This window comes from Emys orbicularis, chromosome 19, assembly GCF_028017835.1.
Source record: "Emys orbicularis isolate rEmyOrb1 chromosome 19, rEmyOrb1.hap1, whole genome shotgun sequence".
NCBI classification, from domain to species: domain Eukaryota; kingdom Metazoa; phylum Chordata; order Testudines; family Emydidae; genus Emys; species Emys orbicularis.
In genome coordinates, this window is record NC_088701.1 from 8,022,098 (window position 1) to 8,037,983 (window position 15,886).

At 52.5% G+C, this 15,886-nt stretch overlaps 1 protein-coding gene across 1 annotated transcript; it reads left to right on the forward strand.

The window, feature by feature from the left end:
* The first annotated feature begins 361 nt into the window (after positions 1-361).
* Positions 362-8,724, forward strand: LOC135891861 (macrophage mannose receptor 1-like). The gene is made up of 8 exons (XM_065419535.1): positions 362-499; positions 782-886; positions 1,285-1,389; positions 2,389-2,451; positions 3,707-4,108; positions 5,709-5,854; positions 7,593-7,705; positions 8,598-8,724. The coding sequence occupies exons 1-8, from the start codon at positions 412-414 to the stop codon at positions 8,722-8,724; spliced, it is 1,149 nt and encodes a 382-aa protein (XP_065275607.1). The 5' UTR covers positions 362-411.
* Positions 8,725-15,886: the final 7,162 nt, after the last annotated feature.

Genomic DNA, 15,886 nt, shown 5'->3' on the forward strand with positions numbered 1-15,886 from the left:
TTGACAGTGAGGGTAATTCACCATCAGAACAATTTACCGAGGGTGGATTCTCCATCACTGACAAGTTTTAAATCAAGTCTGGATGTTTTTCTAAAAGCTCTGCTCTAGGGATTATTTTGGGGCTGTTCTTGGCTTGTGTTATACAGGAGGTCAGATTATCAGTGGTTCCTCTGGCCTTGGACTCTATGAATCTAGGAGCAGGCACAGGCGGCACAGACTGGCCCTCCAGCCCCAGCTGGGAGGAGTGCCTGAGCTCTGCAGCGTTCCCATCAAAGGACTGCCTCTTTAGGTCCCCTGCTGCTTTTCTCCCTCCCTCCTGGAGGCCTTATCAGCTGGCAAACACATGTGAGCAGCCCAGTCAGTTGGCAGGGCTGTGACCGCACGGGACTCCCAGCTGCACAGTCTGGCCCCATGGCCTGCAAGGCAACATACAGCAACGTCAACATCATTGAACCAGGACAAGAGGAGCCGTGGGGTTCTGAGCCAAGGGAGAAGGCAGGTATGGAGCAGCCGGCCCTCTGTCTCTGATTAAGGAGCATTGGGCCTGGCCAGTACCTGTAAGGAGCCCTCACAGGAACACCTAGGGTGCTGCAGGGAGTGGGACAGCACTCAAAAGGGGGTGCTGTGCTGCAGGAAGAGGGTGGGGTTCAGTAGGGCGCTCTGTCCCCTTGCAGTCTGTGCTTGCCCAGTGCGGTGCTGGGGACATTGACAGAGCCACGGGGGGGCTGTCGGTGCTGATGGAGCTGGCGGGAGAGCTGTCACCCTGTACTTCCCTCTCTAGCTGTCAGCGATGTGTACACTGAAGAGGAGAACGAATATGAGGCCGTTGACCCAGCTCTTGGTGCAAGGAGGAGGCAGATGGAGCAGCAGGAGGCTCGGGCTCCAGGTAATGGGTTTGGGACTGGCTGGCAGGAGAGTCAGATGTGCTGGGTTCTGTTCCTGGCTCTGGGAGGAGACTGTGATCTAGTGGGTGGGGGCGGGGCTGGGAGTCAGGACTACTGGGATTCCATCCCCTGCTCTGGGAGGGAAGTGGGGTCCAGTGGTTAGAGTGGCTAGAAATGGGAGCAGGGGAGCTGGGAGTCAGGACTTCTGGGTTCCTACTTCTGCCACGTGCTTGCCACGTGGTCCATCTGTTTGCCACTCTGTGCCTCAGTTTCCCATCCATAGAGAAGATTGTGCTCCCAGGAGTGGGGGATTCATTACTGGAGAGGGCTGTGCCCTCTGATGGATACTCTGGCTGTCAGGGCAACGTGCTGTTTCCATGTTGATTTCCCAACCCCCTAGAGTGGGAGTGGAGACGGGGCCAGCGGTGGATTTTGGCCTGCGCGACTGTCCTGGGAGTCTCTGTGCTGCTGAACCTGCTGCTCCTCACACTTGGTGGTGTCCGATGTAAGTACCTCCCTCCCTTCACTCGCATTTGCATGGACGTCTCCCATCCTCTGTTAAGAGGGCATCTCTGCCCCTGATTGCCCAGGACGCAGCTTCTAGCACCTGCTTGGTACACTGGCAAACAAGGCCCTCCATGCTCTCTCCTTTGCTGCCCCCCAATGCTGGGAGGATCTCCCCCATAAACACCCACAAAGCCACTGCATTATCCTCCTTTGCATCCCTCTGCAGAACGCTCCTCTGCTCCAATGCCTACAGAAAGCATGACAACAGTCAGGCCGCTGATGCGCTGAGCCCACGGCCTGTTGGGCTGACCAATATCATCCCCCTATTTCCTTGTACCTCCCCATCTATGTCTCTGTCCCCATCTCTTAACCTTGTCTTATACAGATTGTGAACTCTGTGCAACAGGGACCATCTGTCTGCTCTAGGTTTGTACAGCGCCTAGCACCATGGGGTCCTGGGCTAGAGCCTGGGACACCATAATACACCTAATAAATAATGCCCAGTGCCCAGCATGGTCCTGGGCCATGATGGGCTCCGAAGCACTGGAATACAAAGAAAGTACTATCTTCCCCCTCCCCCTGCCCGGGTGTAGTGCTGCTTCCCACCAGGCTCGGCCCCAAGGCTGGCTAGGCTGAGAATGGCCTGTGTCTCAGCTGACTAGACCCCTCACCCCTCCAGGATGGGGCTAGAGGGAGCTTTCCTGGTTGCTGCAGAGTGAGTGTTACAGACCGCCAGGAGGGACTGTGTCACAGGCTCGGAGGGGAGACAAGACTGTTATGAGCTCACCTTGCAGGTGAGCTAAGGACAGTCAGAAGGTCCAGCCTGCTCCCAGTAGACAGTGGCTATGGGCACTGCAAAGACTGCGGGGCCGTGTGCCCAGGGCAAGGGCAGAGATAAGGTGATCTGGTGCCTGGTGGCTCCTGTCTCCCCAGTGTTTCTCAACACAGCTGCTGTGACATGGCCGAGACCACTGGTGATGTTTCCCATCTCCTGCAGACATGGAGATGGCCAGCTCCCTTGAGAGAATGCAAGCGGAGAACCAGCGGCTCCAGGATGTGGGTGAGTTTCTGTGGTGGCGAATCCCAGACCTTTGGTCACGTCTGTGCCCTGCTGGCTCCACCCGCTGCACTCCTGGTGGCCCCTGCCTCCCAACCCTTCCTGAAACCTTGGGGCTCTGGAATCAGGTGGACTGGCCCTCCCTCCCTCCCCTCCCTCCTTTTGCTGGGTAGGGTTGCCAGGTGTCTGGTCAAAAAGGGGACCTGTCAGTGTCCAGTCAGTACTGCTGACCAGACACTAAAAGTCTGCTTACCAGAGTAACCACAATCTGCCTCCCCGCTGAGAGGGCAGGAAGAGCAGCAGCTGCTGACAGAGAGAACTGGCTCCCAGATCTTCGGCTCCAGCCTCCGGCTCTGGGGACAGTCCAACCCACTGTGCCCCTATTTCTTCTGCTTCAACCCCTTGCTCCAGGGACCAACACCCCCTCTCTGCCCTGCTGTACCCTAATTGCCCCCCAGCCTCTTGCTTTGGAGACCAGCACACCCCCCCCCGCTCTTCCACGATTGCCCCTGGCCCCTCGCTCCAGGGACTGACTTTTTCTGAGCCAGAGCCCAACTGCTGTGCCCAGATTGGGCACGATCGGCGGCAGCTCCTCCCAGCCCAGCTCTGCAGGCGGCAGGTAAGTCCTAGGGGAGGGGGGAGCAAGCAACTTGAGGGAGAGAGGAGGCAGAGCAGGAGACAAGGCCTGGGGGAAAGAGGCGGGGCAGGGGTATCCAGTTTTCAGCAATTTGAGAGTTGGTTTGGGACTGGGCCCTGTCCTCGCAGCCAGGCTCCCATTGCTTGTGGTGCCCCTGCCCCAGCCAGGGCCGGTGCTACCATTAAGGCAAACTAGGCAGTTGCCTAGGGCGCCAAGATTTGGGGGTGCCAAAAAGCAGTGCCCCCAATTTTTTTTTTTTTTTTACAGCGTTCCTGGGCTGGGCTGCCGGCGGCGCGCTGACATGTGTGGCTCAGACTCCCTCTCCCAGCGCAGCGGCCGCTCCACTTCTCCCGCCTCCCAGGCTTGTGGCACCAATCAGCTGTTTGGGGCCGCAAGCCTGGCAGGGGAGGAGAATTAGAGCGGGGGTGGCGTGCTCGGGGAGGAGGCAGAGCAGAGGTGAGCTGGGGTGGGGAGCTGCCGCACGGCTCCCCAGGGAGGGGGAGCTGCCACGGGGGGGGGCGCCTCAGGGCCTAGGGTTGGACTCAGGGCCTAGGGTGCGAAACTTCCTTGCACCGGCCCTGGCCCCAGCACTTACCCCCTCTATCCACTCAGGCTCTCCAGCCTCTGGCTCCTTCCTGATCTACAGTGAGTCACACCAGCTGTGTGTGGATGTGACAGCTGGTGGCTCCCTGACAGCCGCGCCCTGCACCCCTGGCTCCCCCAGCCAGCACTTCCAGTGGCTGTCTCGGGGCCAGCTGCTGAGCGTGGCCCACCAGCAGTGCGTAGCTGTGCCAAAGCAGCTTAGCCGGATGGCTGTGCGCCTGGAGCCCTGCAAGGCCCACCGGGAGCTGCAGCACTGGGAGTGCCGGGCAAACGGGCTGCTGGCCCTCGCCAAGGAGAACCTCTACTTCAACTATGGCAACAGCCAGAACCACGTGGTGATGCTGTACACAGGGGACGGGCCCTGGAGCCGTTGGGTCGTCTATGGGAGCCATGAGGACCTCTGCTTCTGCTCCTATCATGGTGAGTTCTGCAGGACTCATCTGGCCCTGTGGCCTTCACCTCAAACACGCCAGCCAGTGTCCCTCCCTGCCCTAGCTCCAAGCCATGACAGCACTGCCCATGTACCTGATGGAACCTGCCCAGCAGTGCTAGAACAGTTTGTATAGTGGGAGTGCTGACAGCCATTGACCCAAACTGTAAGCCCTATATATAATGGACACCACTTCAAGCCAGGGGGTGCGGCCATACCCTCCCAGCATCCCTAGTTCCAGCAGCTATGAACCTGCCCCACCCACATTCTAACCACCAGACCCCCCCCACTCCCATCCCAAAGCTGGGAATAGAACCCAAGAGTCCCATCTGGGATCATCCCACCCCACAGGGTTCTGGGACTCCTTTTGCTGAAAATGAGGACAAGGACCATTAATGGTTGCCTTGTCTCAGGAGCTCCTGTCCCATGGGCAGGGCTTTCATGTCCAGTAGTTGCAGGCTGTGGATCCTCCCTACAGAGCTGTGCTCCATTGTAAATGTGACCCAGATGTTACAGATATCTGCCTGAGTCTGCAGAGAGCCTGGGATGTTGGCTCTGAGAGGCGGGGAGCTGCCCCTGCAGCATCTCAGTGGGGAGATGAGACTGAAATCTAAGGCCATGTAAGGCCTGGTCTGGCTGTGCTGAAGTCTGTGGGAGCCTTTCCATGGAGTTCAGTGGCTGAAGCCAACCCTTCCACATTGCCCTTAATTTGTTCACCCTCACAGGGCTCTGTCCTGGTGCCCATTACCATCCTGATGACTGCAGGTTGTGCTAGCTGAGCCACCAAGCAACAGGCCGCCCACTTGGGTCAAATGCAGCACAGGGGGCAGATACAGGGACAACCCAAACCCCTACCCCATCCCGTCCCACATGCTGCTTACCCTCTATTTCCCAGCCCTCTACTGTGATTATTCGTGTGGCTGCACACTGGCTGAGCAGCCTACAGGATCTCCACATGTGTTGGCCCTGCCACTGGCCCCTGTGGCAAATTTGCCCGCTATCCTGCTTCCTTCTGTGGCTCAGCCCATTGGGGTGTATGAATTCTTGGGCCAGGATGGGGTTAACTCCCTGGGGCAGCACTGGGTGGTGTGTGGAGGAGGGGGTCTGTATCCAGAGCATGGGTGTCTCCCCTGGGGTATTGGCACAGAGCTAATGGGACCCAGAGCTAATGAAGGCCATTCCAGTGACTTGCCTTCGGTCTGGGGGCTGCATCTGGTTGGCATGAAACACTGAGCTGGGGGTGCTGCAGCCTTCTGACTGTACCAGCGTGTGTGGCTCCATCTTAACCCAAGAGGAAGGGGGCAGAGAGCCGTGCATGCTGGGACCTCTAGTCTCTTTAGGCTGCATTTCCACATTAAGGTTTGCAGGGTCTTTGCTCTAGCCTCAGGTGCCAAGAGGAGCAGAGGCCTGCTGGCGAGCACCAGGGAGTAGGCAGGAGAGGCAGACCCAAGAACACAGGCTCCCAGTCCTCTAACTGCTGGGCTTCCCTGCTAGTCTCTGCAGAGTGCCCTAGATCCTGATGCTGCCCAGATATTCCCCTGCCCCCCCGATGACTAACATGGTCCCTCCTCCCCTCCCCCCCCCCCCCAGTCTGCACCCCATGTCGCAGGGGGTGGACTTTCTTCCAGGACAGATGCTACTTCCACTCCCGCTTCCTGGGCACCTGGGATGCTGCCAACCGCTCCTGTGCCTCTCTAGGTGCCCTGCTCCTCCAGGTGACCAGCCTTGCTGAGCAGGTGAGAGATGACCATGTGTGGGGCAGCAGGGTGTCCTGGAGGCTAGGGGGCACTGGGGTGTAGGGGGAAGCATGGGAGGGCGGAAGGCAGATGGGAGGAGCTGGGGAAGGGATCCAGGATGAGTGCAGCCTGAAAAGTGACTCGGCAACAGGGAGGGGAGCCTGGGTTGGAGGCAATAATTAGAGGGGCCAGAAGGGAAGAGAGCCAGACTAGGCAGGGGAGGCGAGCCCTCTGAATCCCCTCATTCTCACTGGAGACCCAGCCAAGCTGTGAGACCAAATTGCCAGCCAATCAGTGAAACAGATCAGAGAAACAACTGGCTGCAATGGTCCCTGCCCCCACCAGTACAACAGCCCTTCCTCCTCACTGGGTCCCCTCCTGTCACACTGTCTGGAGTGGCTCACAACCATGAGTGCCAAGCTCAGGGCAGACTGTCAGTATGCAGGGCACACTCCCCAACCAGCTGTACATTCTATAATTAGGTATCACCAACCAGGTAACAAATGTGAACTCCTGAAGCACTACACCAGTCTTGCCACAGACAGTCCCCTGGGGCTCCAGTCTATATTGCCAGCCAGGTGATCTGGGCTAGTGATAGCTGGTTGCCATACACCAAAGATCACAAAAGATACAGGTTGCTTCCAGTCCCAAGAGACCAGTCACTTACCCCCAGTCAATTTGTACCTCAGATCTCACACCAAAGACAATGCTTGTAGCCAATCCAATTGTAAACTAAGGATTTATTAACTAGGAAAAGGAAATGAGAGATTTACAGGTTAAAGCAGGTAACATGTAGACACAAATGAGTTAGTCTATGGTTCCAAAAGGTGGCAGAACTGTAGTAATCTGTCCACTGAATGTCTTTTAGGGCCAACCCAGCTTGACTTGGGGATCTCTGCTCCTTTTTCCTAGCTCCAGCCCTATGAGAGTCCAAACAGCAAAGATGAAAAACATTCCTTGTGTCCCTGTTTTATTCCCCTCTTCCAGCATTCAAGCTGATGGGATGGGCTTTCTTACACGTAGCACCTTCATGGGTGTGAGAGGGCCATCTCTTTGGATCACGATGTTCCACAATGGCCCATTTCGTTTTGACAGTCCTTCTCAGTGGGCAGGGAACCATTCTGCCTGACTGGGTTCATAAGTTCAGAGCAGGCACTTTTACAATTATTAAGTAAAACTTACAAATCACCTTATAGCATGGGATACAAACAGTACAAGTGAAATTAAGGCATGCAGCAACTTACAAGCATTCCATAGAGTCGAAACACAGCTTTACAAGTCCAACAGCTGTCTTGAACAAGACTGACATACAGGTGAGCTGGTCTGGTTTCCAGCTATGTATTTGTCAGGGCTCAGCTGATGCCTGCAGCCTTGGCAAGAGCTGGCACCTGGTCTGCCAGCATCACACAGCCCATCCCCCCCCTTGCTGTGCTCCCTCTCCAGTTCACCTCATTGGGCTGCAGAGGGGAAGGCTCTTGCACTGTGGGGAGGATTGTGGGGCTGCCACGAGTCAAGGAGAGAGATGCCATGAGTAGCAGCAGACACTGCACTCAGCAAGTCCCTCCCAGCTCAGGGCTCCTGGGGGCCAGCGTAACCCTGGCACCATGTCATATTGAGCCCCTGCTGAAACCCCACTGGCAGCACCGGGGCCTGTCCATGTCCAGCAGCCCCTGTCCTGCGGGGGTGACTGGAGGATTGGGCGCCAACCCCAGAGTAACTCTATTCTCTCTGACCTCAGGCTCACATCGTGGCTTCCATGAAAGCACCATCCTCCTGGATGGGCCTCACGGACCAGGCACTCGAGGGGGCTTGGATGTGGGTGGACGGGACTCATTCAGCAGCCAATGCCAGGTACTGGAGACAGTGTCTGGGCTGAGAGGCCCTGAAATAACCCAGAATAGCTGGAGCCATAGAGTGGGGGAAATGTCCCTCAATCCTGACATGCTGTTCCAGACCTGGGTTCTCCCCAGGGCCGTCCCTAGGGTGGATGCAGGGCCCGGGACATAGGTGCTGAGTTTCTATCTGCCAAGAGGTGCTCTGCCCAGGCCCCACCCCCACCCTGCCTCTTCCCACCCCGGCCCCGCCTTTTCCCCATCCAGTTCCACCGAGCGCGCTGCGCCCTTGCTCCTCCCTCCTGGTCTCCAGGCTTTAACTTGCCCGGTGTAGTTGATCCCAGTATCTCCCACTTCCCTGCTGTCCCACTTTGGGAACTGACACCCCGATTGTCCCTCTGGTCCCTGGGGTGGGATGTGAGGAAGCAACTTCCAGGAACATAGTCGTATGGGACAATGTTTGTGGGGGAGGAGCCAAGGCCATGGGGAGTTCTGACACCCCCACCTGACTATGCAGAGAGATGCTCTGGGGGAGGAGTGAGATGGGGATTGTCTCTGTGACCTGGGCTTAATCCAGCACAAGTTCCCTCCTCAGTTCTGCCCACTCCAGCTCCAGCCACCAGTCCCTGCAAGCCCCAGTCTCTGTGACACTTGTAGCCCCCAGCACTGTGGGGGTCTTTGGGCAGAGTAGGCGGTCGCAGGAGGCCACAGGCGGTCATGGGGATTGGGGCTTGCCTCATGGCAGCCACCAGCCCCTGCAACAGGGGCTGCAGGGAACATGGGGACTGGGAGTCACAGGGGCTTGTGACTGCACAGTCTGGTGGCTGTGGGGATCACGGGGCTGTGGGGGTCACGGGGGCTGCAGCATTACCAGCCCTGTTCTACCTTGTTCTCCCTGTTTTGGTTTCCAGCTATTGGCAGACAGGGGAGCCCAATGGTGGGCAGACGGAGAACTGTGCGCTGGCACGACAGGATGGGCACTGGTATGACGCCCCATGCACGGAGCAGCACCACTGGGTGTGTGAGGGGGAGCCCTGAGCCTGCTTGGACTAGCCACCGAGCAACCTGGCCAGGCCCCGGCCCTCCCTCTGCCCCTGCCCCACCCCTCTGCCCCCCACTGTGACCCAAGGACCTCTTGATGCCAACTAGCAGAGGGCACTAGGGGTATAGGGCTCCTCTGGGTTCACCAAAAGAGGTCATGTGATTTCTAATGAGAGCCTGTGTCATTCCAGTGCAGTTAATCATTGCAAGCTATATGGACTGGTGATATTTAAGGAGTTGTGTATCTGCACAAATATTATGTTCTTAAGGTCTGTGTCTAGGTACTGGCCATCAGCAAAGGGGAAAAGCAGGTTTTCTTTCAGGCAAGAAATGTTGATCTCTCTGCCTGTTTGCATGTAAATCAAGTACTGTATGGTTCACAATGGGCATCCACTCAGAAGTCTGAGCTGAATGCTAATGAAGAATTGTGAAATCTTCAGAGAGGAAATTAACAGGAGGAATTAAACAGCAGGAGTTATAAGAACATAAGACCAACCATACTGGGTCAGACCAATGGTCATCTAGCCTAGTATCCGGTCTTCCAACAGTGCTCTATGCCAGGTGCTTAAGAGAGAATGACAGAACAGGCAATCATCAAATGAGCCATCCTCTGTTGTCCACAACCAGCTTCTGGCAAACAGAGGCTAGGGACATTCAGAGCATGGGGTTATGTCCCTGCCCATCCTGGTTAATAGCCATTGATGGACCTATCCTCCATGAATGTATCTAGTACTTTTTTGAACCCTGTTATAGTTTTGGCCTTCACAACATCCCTTGGCAAAGAGTTCCACAGGTTGACTATGCATTTTGTCTGTTTAAAATCTGCTGCCTATTCATTTCATTGTGTGACCTCCAGTCCTTGGTTCTCCTCATTATCCTGTTTAGGGGTAAGACAAGGAACTTTTGAAACTATATCAGGGTGTGGCTTAGCCCCTGGTATCCTTCACTCTGTGAGAACAAGCTATCAGCAGGGAGTGGGGCAGGGCAGGAGAAGGGGTCTCAACCAAACTGGTTGAAAACACAGAAAGAACTTGGGGTAAGCTTGTAGGAGACAGGAGAATGCCTTGAGAATTAAGTTTAGGCCTGTGATGGACTTCCTAGAATATTAGAGTTAGAAGAGACCTCAGGAGGTCATCTAGTCCAACTCCCTGCTCAAAGCAGGACTGTAGAAGAGCGGACTCACCACTGCGGTGCCTCCTGCTGGTCGTCTGGGGAATCTGCTCTTCCAGCGTCCTGGAGCGCCCTCTGCAGGCCAGTGATCCGCCTGTCCTCTGGCCCCCATGTCCCTCCCAGACCCCAGTGCCCTTTTATCGGAGGTGCTGCCCCCTGGCAGTACACCCCTCAGTACTAGGGTCTCCCCTCCCCAGGGAACCCCCCACCCACTATCCCTCCCTCACCTCAGAATAAGGCCACTGCCAGTCACCAACTAGCCCCCGCTCCCTGGGGCAGACTGCAGTATAGGCCACTCATCACAGGTAAGGTTGGGTTTGGACCTGCTGTCTTGGCCTACCCATGGGCTGCCCTCTGCAACCCCCAGTACCTCTTGGCCTCCTACTAGGCCACAGCCTGGGGCTATCCAGGCTGGAGCACCCCAGCTCCTCAGCCTTTCCCCAGCCCTGCTCCACTCAGGTACCCCATCTCTGCTCCCTGCAGCCAGGCCCTTCTCTCTCTGAATGCAGAGAGAGACTCTGTCTGAGTGCCTGGCTCCCTGCCTTTATAGGGCCAGCTGAGTCTGTTTGGGGCATGGCCCCAGCTGCAGCGACTTCCCCCAAATCAGCTCAGCCTTCCCTGCCCCAGCCTTCTTCCAGGGCTGTTCCAAATCCCTCAGGGCAGGAGCGGGTGTCCACCCCGCTACAAGGACCAACCCCAACTAAATCATCCCAGTCAGGGCTTTGTCAAGCCAGGCCTTAAAAACCTCTAAGGATGGAGATTCCACCACCTCCCTAGGTAACCCATTTTCACTGCTTCACCACCCTCCTAGTGAAAGTGTTTCCTAATATCCAACCTAGACCTTCCCCACTGCAACTTGAGACCATTGTTTTTTGTTCTGTCATGTGCCACCACTGAGAACAGCCGAGCTCCATCCTCTTTGGAACCCCCCTTCAGGTAATTGAAGGCTGCTATCAAATCCCCCCCCTCACTCTTGTCTTCTGCAGACTAAATAACCCCAGTTCCCTCAGCCTCTCCTTGTAAGTCATGTGCTCCAGCCCTCTAATCATTTTCGTTGCCCTCCGCTGGACTCTCTCCAATTTGTCCACATACCTTCTGTAGTGGGGGGACCAAAACTGGACGTAATACTCCAGGTGTGGCCTCACCAGTGCCGAATAGAGGGGAATAATCACTTCCCTTGATCTGCTGGCAATGCTCCTACTACTGCTTAGCCAGTCGGTCCCCAGCCTGTAGCAGTGCATGGGATTCTTCCATCCTAAGTGCAGGACTCTGCACTTGTCCTTGTTGAACCTCATCAGATTTCTTTTGGCCCAAGCCTCTAATTTGTGTAGGTCACTCTGGACCCTATCCCTACCCTCCAGCATATCTACCTCTCCCCGCAGCTTAGTGTCATCCGCAAACTTGCTGAGAGTGCAATTAATCCCATCATCCAGATAATTAATAAAGATGTTGAACCAGTGTTTTCCCCAGGAATTGAAATTAGGGGGTGTGACGTTGCAGTCTATATGGTTTTATAAAAATATGCTAATAAGTGAATATAATGTAACTGAAATATGCTTCATGCAAAAGGTCTCTTGTAAGGTATCATTACAAAGCTTATAATCTGAGTGTGATCATCCTATTTGTATAAATGTACCACTCTTGTATCTGAAACTAGAAATATAAAATATAACTGAGGACCTATTGTAATTATGCAAAGTGTGAGCCATTAATGGTGGTTTGGAATCTTGATGACTCCTATTAACCAGGACAATTGACTGCAGATGGCTGTGTTTTACCTGTGAGGCTTCCTGTATAGGGTGTGCTGGCAAGTGGGCAATGAAGTGTTGCAGTGACATGTGATCATGTCACCTGAACTGGAATCCATGTTTAACCTGGTGTCTTTCCATTGAGAAGGAGGGGGTGGGAACCCAGAGAGGGACAAAGGATTCTCGCCTTATGCAAAAGATATATAAAGGGCTGGAACAGAACAAAGGGAAGGAAGCCATCATGAAGAATCCCCTAGCTACCACCTGAGCTGGAACAAGAGCTGTACCAGGGGAAAGAATTGTGCCCAGGCCTGGAAGGTGTCCAGTCTGAGGAAAAAACTTACTGAAGCATCTCTGAGGGTGAGATTATCTGTATTCAGTTTGATTAGACATAGATTTGCACGTTTTATTTTATTTTGCTTGGTAACTTACTTTGTTCTGTCTGTTACTACTTGGAACCACTTAAATCCTACTTTCTGTATTTAATAAAATCACTTTTTACTTATTTAACTCAGAGTATGTATTAATACCTGGGGGAGCAAACAACTGTGCATATCTCTCTGTGTTGTAGAGGGCGAACAATTTATGAGTTTACCCTGTATAAGCTTTATACAGGGTAAAATGGATTTATTTGGGTTTAGACCCCATTGGGAGTTGGGCATTTGAGTGTTAAAGACTCAGGAATACTTCTGTTAGCTGCTTTCAGGTAAACCTGCAGCTTTGGGGCAAGTAATTCAGACCCTGGGTCTTTGTTGGAGCAGACGAGAGTGTCTGGCTCAGCAAGACAGGGTACTGGGGCCCCGAGTTGGCAGGGAAAGCAGGGGTGGAGGTAGTCTTGGCACATCAGGTGGCAGCTCCCAAAGGGGGTTCTGTGATCTAACCCGTCACGGGGGGTGTGTTCGAATTTACAGGGGGGCGAGGGCCGATGATGGGTGAGACGGTGAGGGTGAAGGTGGGCTGTATGGCACCATAGTGAAAACTGTTGTGACTATTTTATTAGATTTAACTCATGTTTTGAAATCATCACACAAATTAAAGTTGGCTACTCAAGCATTCTATGAAGCACTACGTCTATATCCTTCTTGGTTTCTTGTTATAATTTTGCACAACTCTGTTAATGAACTTCTTGAATGCAATGCGTTCATCTTTGGTAGCTTCTCGTGTGTCCGGTACTTCCATTCCTTCGATTGATATCCTCATTAGTTCATTCACATGATCAGGCAGAAGACGACTTCTTTCAGAACACAAAATTCTATTCAATGATGAAAAAGAACACTCAACTGTAGCTGTTGTGACTGGGAGTAGCAAGAGATGAATTCCGACTTCTTTCATCCCAGGAAACATAGCATAAAGATCGGGTCGAGCCACTAGTGGTGATAAAAAAGAAGTTGAAGTCAAATCTTCATTCATTCGTCGTATGATATTCCACTCTGTGTTCAAATTTTCTGTTCTGTCCTGAGCACATGGCAGCCCCCTTGCTGGTAGTGCCTCACTTCACTCAACTGTCAGTGTTTCATAGGACAGGGATCTGTAAAAGCTACGTAGAGGGTGAGTAGAATCTAGAAGTCGCTGTTGTAGATTTTTAAGAATCAAGTCTGTGTACTTTTTCAGTTGTCTTAAACATTTCTTGTCCTCTTCACTTAAGGATTCAATATAAATGCCTTCATTAGTCAACTTCTGGACTGAAGTCTTTGCTTCTTCCAGTACTTTTTCTATGGATAGCTCTCTGATTGATCCAAATGTAGCTTCTATTGCTGGACAAAGATCTACTACTGTTGTAGCAGATGCCTGGATGGCATTGTTTAATGACCCAACTGGTTTCAACAGTAGACTTACAAGAGAGAGAATGGCAATAGTCTTCTCTGAACGTAGTAGCAAAAGTAATCCACCAGCCTCGCTACTTAGATCCATCCCATCTTGGTAGATACTTTCCAAAGTCAGTAATAACGGCTGGAGTAATTTTAAGACAAAAGCGAAGGATCGGTCATGAGAAAAGCCAGAGGGTTTTCCCAGGTGGGACTAATTTGAACTTCAGTCCCAGTGTATCTTCTATATTTTCTAAGATATTCAGTCTTTTTGGACTCTTGCTGAAAAAATAATATAATGAAGACATTAAATTTATAGCTTTTTAAATGTCTTTTGAAGAGTCTGCAGCTTGTACTAGCGCTAGTTGGAGTAGATGGCCTCTGCAGTGTGTATAGGAGAGATTAGGGTTACACTTTTCTCTGAGCAAAGCTTGTTCTCCACCATGTCTTCCAGCGAAGCTTGCAGCTCCATTAAATGCACAAGCAGCCATCTGTTTGGGGTCCAATTGACAAGCATTTAACTCCTCTAAGATGTGTCTTCTATAACTTGAACATCTAGAAATGCATCTACTGGCCTACCACTGACATCAAGATAACATACACAATGACTTAATACTTGGCCATTTGCATCGGTGCATTCATCAGCCATGTATGCAAATTTTTGAATGTGGTGAGAGAGTTCTTCACTTTTTCAACTGTTGAGTCTTTCACTGTTGCACCATATGCTTCTAGCCAGTCAGTTGAGTTTCTTGCAGAAAGATAGTGAGCATTTGCTGGTCTTGTTTGGAACCAGTGTTCAACTTCAGGATGAACAAGTGACAATGCTCTTAACATTGGCCTCCAGTTTGTAGTGTGTGTGGTGTCTCTTGCTTAAATAGAAAGTATGATGCCACACCCATGTTTGTTCACATGTCTCTTGAGGTTCCACCCAGCTCACAGTGATTTCAGCTGAGCTCTCAGTGGGGGAACCTTGCTGCTAGTGCAGACTGGGCCCTCTCTTCCACTTAGACCTGATTATCAGTGATTTCAGCTGTAGCGGTCACTTAACAAAACAAAAGACTATCTATGGAGCCTAATCAGCTCTGTCTTTAAACAGTGGAGGGGGCAGGTCAAATAGTACTTGTGACTCAGGCAGACCATCAAGCAAAACACCTGTCCCCACCCTCTCTCTTGATGCCCTCAATCAGCACAGGCTAAGTACAGTGCTACTGCCCTTTACTCTTACAATAAGAATAACAACATTTCACACACACACACACACACACACCCGCATTCAAGTGGTTTGTAACCCAACCCCAGCCAAAATCTATCACTTGGGCAACTCAGCTCTGTTTGCTGGATAGCTAGGTAGATTAGGTGTGACTGTAAATACAATCTGGTCCTGAAGCCTTTCCCCCCCAGCTCATCACTAGCTGTCAGGGAGAGCTCAGTTAGACTTTGCTTACACATCATAATTTGGCCAACATCACTGAAATGAATGCACTGACATAGTCATAAAAACAAAAGCTGTATAAGGAAGCTAGTCTATGTTCATATTTTCCAAAGCTATTATACTTTTTCAGATACACATATTTATCAGTGCTTTTAAAGTATGTATTGTTTCAATTTCAATTCAGATTTCCAAACAATCACTAAATTGGCAACAGTGAATGTAACTAATACACAAAACTGTGTGTGTGGGGGGGGGGGTGTGGGGGAAATTCGGGAGTGGGGGTTTGAAGGGAAATCCCTGTGTTGAACAAAACTGGCCCCAGCACCGACCCCCTGGGGCACTCCGCTTGATACCGGCTGCAAACTAGACATCGAGCCGTTGATCACTACCTGTTGAGCCCGACAATCTAGCCAGCGTTCTATCTACCTTATAGTCCATTCATCCAATCCATACTTTTTTAACTTCCTGTCAAGAATACTGTGGGAGACCGTATCAAAAGCTTTGCTAAAGTCAAGATATATCACATCCACTGCTTTCCTCATATCCACAGAGCCAGTTATCTCATCATAGAAGGCAATCAGGTTGTCAGAAGACAATCAGACTTCCCCAGAGTGCAACCTGGAACTGGGTTACCATTGAGCCCTCTGACATACCAGTCTGGGCCCCCTCTCAAGCTGTGACAAGCTGCAGACTGCTCCCAGTCCTGCACTCACACAAACACCTAGGGTATGTCTTCATTAGCCATGTTAAAGCGCTTTTAACGTGGCTGTGTAGTTGCAGCATCAGCTGTAAAAAAACCAAAAACCCACCCCCACGAGGGGAGTAGCTACCAGCACTAGGAGCGCGGTTCCCAGCGCTGGTGCTCTGTCTACACTTTCACTTTACAGTACTGAAACCTACATCACTCAGGCCTTGGCTACACTTGGCAATTCACAGCGCGGCAGCGCTGTGAAGCGCGAGTGTAGTCGCGCCGCTGTAAGTACTCCACCTCTCCAAGGGGAATA